This window comes from Entelurus aequoreus, linkage group LG03 (genome assembly GCF_033978785.1).
Source record: "Entelurus aequoreus isolate RoL-2023_Sb linkage group LG03, RoL_Eaeq_v1.1, whole genome shotgun sequence".
NCBI classification, from domain to species: domain Eukaryota; kingdom Metazoa; phylum Chordata; class Actinopteri; order Syngnathiformes; family Syngnathidae; genus Entelurus; species Entelurus aequoreus.
In genome coordinates, this window is record NC_084733.1 from 54,571,066 (window position 1) to 54,581,065 (window position 10,000).

General features: G+C 41.9%; 1 protein-coding gene across 1 annotated transcript in view; it reads right to left on the bottom strand.

Moving 5' to 3' along the window:
• The window catches only part of LOC133646621 (kinesin-like protein KIF15-A), a 27,354-nt gene that overhangs the window by 4,907 nt on the left and 12,447 nt on the right, over positions 1-10,000 (bottom strand). Inside the window, exons 21-30 of the mRNA XM_062042187.1 lie at positions 9,304-9,454; positions 9,141-9,226; positions 8,999-9,077; positions 8,840-8,926; positions 8,635-8,739; positions 8,182-8,304; positions 7,928-8,074; positions 7,788-7,856; positions 269-433; positions 35-138 (exon numbers count right to left, since the gene is read on the bottom strand). Coding sequence (XP_061898171.1) covers positions 35-138; positions 269-433; positions 7,788-7,856; positions 7,928-8,074; positions 8,182-8,304; positions 8,635-8,739; positions 8,840-8,926; positions 8,999-9,077; positions 9,141-9,226; positions 9,304-9,454 — 1,116 coding nt within the window. The remainder of the gene's footprint in view (positions 1-34; positions 139-268; positions 434-7,787; positions 7,857-7,927; positions 8,075-8,181; positions 8,305-8,634; positions 8,740-8,839; positions 8,927-8,998; positions 9,078-9,140; positions 9,227-9,303; positions 9,455-10,000) is intronic.

Sequence of the window (10,000 nt, forward strand, 5' to 3'; positions counted from 1 at the left end):
AGATTATGTCATAAAAAGGTGTAATGAACTACACCTGTTTTCAGTTCCGCTCGGAGGCAGCTTGCTATTTTTGGTATAAAACTGGTCAAGCAAACCCTGAATCTCCATGCGGACCTTCTCTTTCTCATTCAACTGTGCCTGAGGTTGAAATAAACACAGCATTGATGTGCATTATATGTAGTAGAACTCTTGCAAAACTTAAAAGCTGCTGACTTGCAATATGCAATGATATTAAAACAGCATAAAACTTAGTGGTTAAAAACCATACTTTGAGCCGTTGAATCTCCTCATTCTTTGCCGCTCTCTCAGCATTGAGCTCAGTTAAGAGGATTTCCATGGTCATCATGGAGGACCGTCGATTCTCCAGTTCTCTGTCCTGGCTTTCCAAGATCTGGGTTAGGTCTCTGCTGAAGCTCCCCGGGGTGCAGGGGGTCTAGAATGAGAGTGTGAAAGCAACGTGTTGGGACAAATCCATACAGCAGAGCTATGAGCACCCTTTGAGGAAAAAAGAAGGAGGAACATTTCTATCAGCACGAAGTGCTGCCACGCAAACCCTGAAAGAAAATTTTGTAAATCAAGACTACATTTCTTGCAATGGTGTCCTTTTCTACACAACATTTTACTTTTAGATTTACCAACGTCTTTTGGCTGTATTTTTGACACATCTCCCATACCACAGAATTTTTTATTTTTTTTAGTACGGTAGTTAAAGACAAAATCCACCACCATCAACAAATGTACACTAAATTAACATCACCGATACAGCTATATACAATTTACGTACACTACCGTTCAAAAGTTTGGGGTCACCCAAACAATTTTGTGGAATAGCCTTCATTTCTAAGAACAAGAATAGACTGTCGAGTTTCAGATGAAAGTTCTCTTTTTCTGGCCATTTTGAGCGTTTAATTGACCCCACAAATGTGATGCTCCAGAAACTCAATCTGCTCAAAGGAAGGTCAGTTTTGTAGCTACTGTAACGAGCTAAACTGTTTTCAGATGTGTGAACATGATTGCACAAGGGTTTTCTAATCATCAATTAGCCTTCTGAGCCAATGAGCAAACACATTGTACCATTAGAACACTGGAGTGATAGTTGCTGGAAATGGGCCTCTATACACCTATGTAGATATTGCACCAAAAACCAGACATTTGCAGCTAGAATAGTCATTTACCACATTAGCAATGTATAGAGTGTATTTCTTTAAAGTTAAGACTAGTTTAAAGTTATCTTCATTGAAAAGTACAGTGCTTTTCCTTAAAAAATAAGGACATTTCAATGTGACCCCAAACTTTTGAACGGTAGTGTATATACATCAATAAATATATAAAGTTAGGATGATTACATAATCAACTAAAGTAATAGCCATGCATCACTGAAAGGTGGACAAAATATATTTAAAAAATGCATTTTAATTATACTGTAACATTTTGTAAAGTCACAGTTTTCACTGTGATTATTTGCTTAGGTTTATCTTTTTCATATTAAAATATTTAATTGAAGCCGATACATATGACCTACTCAGTGGCCTAGTGGTTAGAGTGTCCGCTCTGAGATCGGTAGGTTGTGAGTTCAAACCCCGGCCGAGTCATACCAAAGACTATAAAAATGGGACCCATTACCTCCTTGCTTGGCACTCAGCATCAAGGGTTGGAATTGGGGGTTAAATCACCAAAAATTATTCCCGGGCGCGGCCACCGCTCACCCACTGCTCCCCTCACCTCCCAGGGGGTGATCAAGGGTGATGGGTCAAATGCAGAGAATAATTTCGCCACACCTAGTGTGTGTGTGACAATCATTGGTACTTTAACTTTACTTTATATAAAATATCTAACATAAGATATACTAAAAGACAAATAACGTAACCGTTCATCTTAATTTTGTAGTTCAAGATTCAGTTTATATGTATTATAAACTGGGTATTATCTTCGACCCAACTCTCTCGTTTGAGTCACACATTAAGAGTGTTACTAAAACGGCCTTCTTTCATCTCCGTAATATCGCTAAAATTCGTTCCATTTTGTCCACAAGCGATGCTGAGATCATTATCCATGCGTTCGTTACATCTCGTCTCGATTACTGTAACGTTTTATTTTCGGGCCTCCCTATGTCTAGCATTAAAAGATTACAGATGGTACAAAATGCGGCTGCTAGACTTTTGACAAAAACAAGAAAGTTTGATCATATTACGCCTATACTGGCTCACTTGCACTGGCTTCCTGTGCACCTAAGATGCGACTTTAAGGTTTTACTACTTACGTATAAAATACTACACGGTCAAGCTCCTGCCTATCTTGACGATTGTATTGTACCATATGTCCCGGCAAGAAATCTGCGTTCAAAGAACTCCGGCTTATTAGTGATTCCCAGAGCCCAAAAAAAGTCTGCGGGCTATAGAGCGTTTTCTATTCGGGCTCCAATACTATGGAATGCCCTCCCGGTAAAAGTTAGAGATGCTACCTCAGTAGAAGCATTTAAGTCTCATCTTAAAACTCATTTGTATACTCTAGCCTTTAAATAGACTCCCTTTTTAGACCAGTTGATCTGCCGTTTCTTTTCTTTTCTTTTCTACTCTGCTCCGGGGTGGACCGCTAGCCTGTCCATCAGATGGGGACATCTCTACGCTGCTGACCCGTCTCCGCTCGGGATGGTTCCCGCTGGCCCCACCATGGACTGGACTTTCGCTGATGTGTTGGACTTTCACAATATTATGTCAGACCCACTCGACACCGAGGATGTCGTTGTGGCTTGTACAGCCCTTTGAGACACTTGTGATTTAGGGCTATATAAATAAACATTGATTGATTGATTGATTGATAAAGAATAATTCAACATGGTTAGGAGATTTCATTCATTTTTATCATATTCCATGGTAATGCATAGTTTGTCTTCTGAATGTGAACCAGCTCAATCCAGCAACATGAGCATACAGGAGTGGTGACGCAGTTGATCAGAGAGGCAAGGGAGAGCAAAGGAGATTTGGCAACTCTCTGGCTTGACTTAACCAACGCCTACGGATCTGTCCCGCACAAACTTGTTGAAATAGCACTGACAAGACACCATGTTCCTGGGAAGATCTGCAATCTCATCATGAACTACTACAACAACTTCAAAGCAAGAGTCTCCTCAAGCCAAGTAACATCTGCCTGGCACCGCCTGGAGAAGGGCATAATCACTGGTTGTACAATCTCAGTGTCACTCTTCTCCTTGGCAATGAACATGATTGTCAAGTCTGCGGAGGTTGAATGCAGAGGGCCAAAATCAAGATCTGGGACCCGGCAGCCCCCCATAAGAGCTTTTATGGATGACTTGACAGTGATGACCACATCCGTGCCTGGGTGCAGGTGGCTCCTCCAGGGGCTTGAACGGCTCATCACATGGGCAAAGATGAGCTTCAAACCAGCAAAGTCCAGGTCTCTGGCCCTAAAGAAAGGTAAAGTGGCCGACCATTTCCGCTTTACAGTTGGAGAGTACTTGATTCCAACGGTGATCGAAAGACCTGTCAAGAGCCCGGGCAAGAACTTTGATAGCTCCCTGAAGGATGCAGTGGCTTTGCAGCAGACAAAGAGCGACCTGACCTCATGGCTCACAGCCATCGACAAATCTGGTCTCCCAGGAAAGTTTAAAGCCTGGATGTACCAACACGGAGTCTTGCCTAGAATACTCTGGCCTCTGTTAATCTACGAGGTACCAATGACAACGGTTGAGGTACTAGAGAAGACCATCAGCCAGTTCCTAAGGAGATGGCTGGGGCTCCCTTGGTCCTTAAGCAGCATTGCTCTTTATGGCCATTCCACCAAGCTGCAGCTCTCTCTTAGGGGACAGTTGGAGGAATTCAAGGTCACCCGCTCCAGAGAGGTAATGATGTACAGCAGTGGTCCCCAACCACCGGGCCACCGATTGGTACCGGGCCGCGCAAGAAATTAATTTGTTTTTAAAAAATTAAATCAACATAAAAAACAATATATACATTATATATCAATATAGATCAATACAGTCTGCAGGGATACAGTCCGTAAGCACACGATTGTATTTCTTTATGAAATTTTTTTTTTAAAAAAACAAACAATTCCACCCCCCGGTCCGTGGGACAAATTTTCAAGCGTTGACCGGTCCCCAGCTACAAAAAGGTTGGGGACCACTGATGTACAGGGACTCCGCAGATATCAAGGTCACCTCGGCAGGAATCGTTGTTAAGACCAGAAGGAAGTCGCAGGCTCAAGAAGCCGTAAGCAGAGCAGAGGCGCGGCTGAGGCACAAAACCTTGTTGGGTACTGTGGCAAGGGGGAGGGCAGGCCTTGGCAGCTTTCCAAAGCCACGCTGGGACCGGGCCCGTGGCAAGGAGAAGTGCCAACTGGTTCAAGAGGAGATCCGTGCAGAGGTGGAGGAAAAACGTTGCTGCCGGATGGTCAGCATGTCCAAACAAGGGGCGTGGACAAGGTGGGAGCATGCAGAACCTCGAAAACTCACCTGGGCAGAGCTCTGGAGAGCTGAACCTCTGAGCACAAATTTCCTCATACAGTCTGTGTACGATGTCCTTCCATGCCCCGCCAACCTGAACATCTGGGGCCTAGCAGACACTCCGGAGTGCAAACTGTGCCAGAGGAGGTACACCTGGGAGCACATCCTGAGCAGTTTCCCAAAGGCACTAGGGGAGGGGCGGTATCGCTGGCGCCACGACCAAGTTTTAAAAGCCCTGGCGGATTCTATCTGCGCAGCGATACAAAACAGCAAGTCCCAGGCCGCATTGAAGCAATCAATCACCTTCATCAGAGCAGGACAGAAGGCAAGCCGCCAGCCCAACTTCTCAGGAGGGCTCCTGGCCACCGCTCGTGACTGGCAGCTCCATGTTGACCTGGGAAGGCAACTCAAGTTCCCGGCCAATATCGCTACCACGTCACTCCGCCCAGACATGGTGTTAACATCGGAGTCAACCAAGCAAGTGGTGCTACTGGAGCTGACTGTCCCCTGGGAGGAGCGAATTGACGAAGCAAATGAGTGAAAGAGGGCCAAATACGCTGAGCTCGCTGTAGAGTGTCGGAGTAACGGCTGGAGAGCCCGCTGTAAACCAGTCTAAATTGGGTGCAGGGGTTTTGCTGGTCACTCACTACAGCGTGTGTTCAGAATCCTTGGCATTAGAGGACTGCAGTCGAGAAAAGCCACCAAGAACATCCTAGAGGCCGCAGAAAAGGCCTCCCGGTGGCTGTGGATCCGTAGGGGGGGATCCGTAGTCCGCTACTTGGACACAGGCCGGGGTCTGATCACCCCCGGCTGGGTCGCCCGGGCGAGGGTGTCTGATGATTAAAGACCCGAAACACCCTATGACCCCGGGTTTATCACTGATGACATGTCCAAGCATCATCGTGAGGTGTATTTAAGTTATATATATATATATATATATATATATATATATATATATATATATATATATATATATACATACATACATACGTATATGGGCGCAGTTGGGTGTTCCAACAGGACAATGACCACAAACACACGTCAAAAGTGGTAAAGGAATGGCTAAATCAGGCTAGAATGAAGGTTTTAGAATGGCCTTCCCAAAGTCCTGACTTAAACGTGTGGACAATGCTGAAGAAACAAGTCCATGTCAGAAAAATCACCAACTTTAGCTGAACTGCACCAATTTTGTCGAGAGGGGTGATCAAAAACTCAACCAGAAGCTTGCCAGAAGCTTGTGGATGGCTACCAAAAGCACCTTATTGCAGTGAAACTTGCCAAGGGACATGTAACCAAATATTAACATTGCTGTATGTATACTTTTGACCCAGCAGATTTGGTCACATTTTCAGTAGACCCATAATAAATTAATTAAAAAAATAAAACTTCATAAATGTTTTTTGTGACCAACAAGTACGTGCTCCAATCACTCTATCACAAAAGCACCAAACATTAAATACATACATTTAATAAAGTCAAATACAAATAAGGCAACAAGAGAAGTATACCATTCTTCTCTTTTATAAAACAATTATGTACTACAGATATGGGCATCTACATCAACAATATGATTTGCCCGAGTGGTTGGACAAGACATGTAAAAAAATTTAATATAAATATTGTCAGACACAAAACATAGTTGATACGCTCCTGCATCAATTTTCGTCACATCAACCTTCCATTCAACTTTTGCCATGTTCGTCCTTTGTTTACAATGAGCTCGCAAACTCGCTTACTATCATAGCACTTTTAATGATAAGGACATTAAATGTTACTCAAGTCGGTCTGCCCGTCTGTGGCGTCATCACCATCAGTCATCAATACATAGAATGGCGGAAACCTACTGTGGTCGAGAAAGGTCACAACAAATGCAAACGCCACAAAACAATTGCTTGTATTCCGACAAGTGATTTTTTTCCTGGAAGTGAAAACCAGTGGTGGTCAACAAAGCTAAGATGACAGTTGTACTGCAAGTACACAAGGGGCTTATATCTTCCTGCAAAAAGCAGATGAGAACATTTTTTTTAACTATGCAATGGAATAGATTCCTATACTTTATCAAAAAAAAGATTTGTCTCGTGATAAAGGATTATTGGTCAGTGCAGTTCCTAAAAATATCAAACTATTGTGTGCTCTTGATGCCATTCTACACGACATGGATGTCTACAACTTCTTTGTGTATGGTTGGATCAAGGACATTGGTATCAAGACTCACCCAGATAAATACGCAATTGATCAGATAAGGTTGCATTTCATTATTTAACTTTGTGTCTACAGTCAGGTTTGTTGCCTTCCCTTGCTGTTGCAAGTGCCGTTCACGAGTATGTGTATTTTTCCCCATCTTTTAAAAAATATAACTATAGATCTCATGTGCTGAAAGTTGCCTTTGATAAAAGCTTAACTCTTTTAGGTTTTGCTTTCATTTGATTTATTTTACTTAGATTCACCAAGTTGGTGCTTTACGGAACACTTGTAGCAAAAATGTGTCTTAAATACAAATAATATCAAGATAATACTTAAATGGGAAATAATAAACGTTAAAAGTATAAAAAACAAACCTTTAACAGAGTGGTCACTGCAAACTCGTGCATTCTTCGGCTCTGCTCCCTTATACTGGAGTGCATGGTACTTATGTCATCTTTTTTTCATAAAATCTTGCACTCTTGCACCATTCTTGATAACCTCTCGAGGAACTCTGAAGAAACGTTTATCGTTTTTGCAATTTAAACGATTCGTACAGCCGAAAACAATGCAAGCATAGGGCATCGTTCTTTGAGAAAGGCTAAATGGCGCATAGTAGCCATTGAGACAGACGCTGGCTTGACCACCACGCATATTCAATGAGCCGGAAATGATGTCATTTTGAATCCAAGCAGTATTATATTGCCACAACACAACAACTTTCAGCTACAACACGATTGTAAAAGCCACAACAAAATAATATAAAGCCGCAACACAACTTAAAGCCACAAAGGACACAACCGACACAACAAAAGAGCGGAGCAAGATTTTGAAAAAAATTTAAACATGTGTCGTGAACATATTAGATTTGCCATGCTTGTCCAATTACGTTTAGCTCGCAACCTCAGTTGCTCTTAGCTTACTTGTATCTTAACACTTCAGGACTTGTTAATATTCCGTGAATAACTAAAATACCAACATTTTCTTTACATCTTATTTTTTGTTGATATTTCATTAAAAAGAAAAAAACGTGGTAGTGATATTTTGACACAAAAATTTATGTTTAAAAAAAACAGATTTAAGGCGTTTTCGCAGAAATTTCAGACGCCTAATACAGAGAATATAGAAAGTGTACTATACGTACCTTAAGTATTGACTTAGGTGTTGACTCCACATCTATGGTTTTCTCCACAGCTTCGTGCTGCTGCTGCATCTGCATCACACACAGCTCGTATTATATGACAAAATTATTATTGGAATAATTTCTTGATGAAAAAAAATTACTTCTTGCTGTAGGTTTTGTATCAGTACATCCTTTTGAGCAGTTTGCTCTTGAGCTGCTTGGAGGTGGCTGCTCTGCTCATCCAAGACCTTTGTGAGTCTTTCCACCTCCTCATTGGCATAAGTCATTTCTTCCTGCAACACCTCAACCTGGCACACACACACACAAACACAGTGACTTTGACTGTCATTGTACCTAACTTTAAATGACGTGATGGCATTTAACTGACACGGAGTGTGCTGTTAAGCACAATCACCTCTATTTTGTTAGATGCAATGCTCCTCTCTAAAGTTTCCTTCAGTTCTGTGATTTCTGTGTGCATCTTAAAGTTTTGCTCCCGTATATTTTCTCGTTCCAAGCAGGCAGCGTTGTACTTGGCCTGGAGAAGCAATCACAAGACAAAGTAATTTAGCCACAGGGAGGAGGAAATATAAGGGCCGTTCTAACCATAAACCTGAATAAAGGTAGAACAACATGTGCGGTATTGAAGCGGAATTACCATAGTCATGTAAAGCTCTATACGTAAGTTAAAGCACTTCCTCGTTCACAGAGGATAATTGAATGGTACAATTCCATAATGAGAATAAATTCCTAACATAAAGTTTACAATTGTTTATGTATTTCTTGCATACCCTTTGACTAACAACCATCTAAACAATACCGCCACATGGCCCAAGACATGACTGATGAAACAAAAGGTCTTAAGTACAGTAAGGTCTGTGATGTCGCCCGAAAGATGGCTAATGGTCTGGTCCTTGTGTCTCAGCTCACTCCGGACATCTCTGGTTTGGTTGATCAGATCAACAAAGACATCCTGACAAAGAGGGAACAAAATTAAAATGAATTCAGTTCAGTTTGGCAGAATATACAAGTAAAAACATGGAGTCATTGGACAACAAATAAATTGCACATACTTTGTCCTGTTCTATTTTCTGTTCCAGGCCTTTTATAGTTTTATTGGCAGATGATTGGTTCTGCTCTAGATGATCAAGTTTGGATACCTTTGAAATTACATTGAGCGGGTGAAAAGAAGTAGTGTAGAATTTTAATAATAAATATATAATGATACTTACATGCTGGTGGATTTGTACGGTCATGACTGAGATTTGTTTTCTAAGCTCTGTGTTCTCTTGAACAGTTTCACCAAGTTCTCTGAAAGCACACAAGATGACTTATGTCAAGTAGTCATATGTTTGCAGACTATCATGGACTCACTTTGATATACTTTCTTTGTTTTCTCTTAACTGGGAGGTCAGCGTGCTTGTGTGCTTCTGCTCCAATTCCAGGAAGTTGTTTAATTCCTAGAGCAGGAAACAACACCAGAACTTCAGTTATTTGACAGCTCACATTTTAGGGAGAGAAGTTTTAGTTCACTCACTGCAATCTGAGCCTGCAGTGCACCCATCTCATGCTGCCTGTCCGCCAGCTGCTGTCTCGCATGATCCGCATCAAACTTGGCCTCGGCTTGCAGCTGGTCAAAAGAATCCTGCAGAGTCCGATGCTGCTCCAGGAGCTGCTCCCACTCCAGCCTGCCACCAAAACATTGCTGATGTCATACCTACCGTACAGCAGGGGTATTTGCCTCAAATTCCAATATTTACAATCAGAGAAAAGTTGGAGGTGGTAAGGTCAGAATGGACACGCTGGATTTAAGGCTATGTTTAAAAACTGAAATAGCAAAAATACATTTAAATTAAAACAAAAACAATAAAACAGACTCTGAAATAGACTAAAAAATAAAAAAAGCCTGAATTTCCCCCTGGGGATCAATAAAGTATCCATCTATCTGAAAGAACATTAATTAGCAGCTCTTGTGCAGTGAATAAATATGTCAGAAGTAAGGTGGATTGTTCCTGTTGGGCTCTAAGATTGCTTAATAGCGAGGTGACAAAGGCGAACGAATCAAGTCTTTTAAACTGCTCTTCTAGGTGAACGGCGAGAACTGAGTTCCTGTCGAAAGTTGTTTGGGAGCCATTTTTTTTAAATGAAAAATGCCCACGCTGCCTCTTTTACTGTTACACCAGGGAAAAGGAGATATTGGCACCCGAAAAAAAGCACTTCAGCAGGTACAGAGT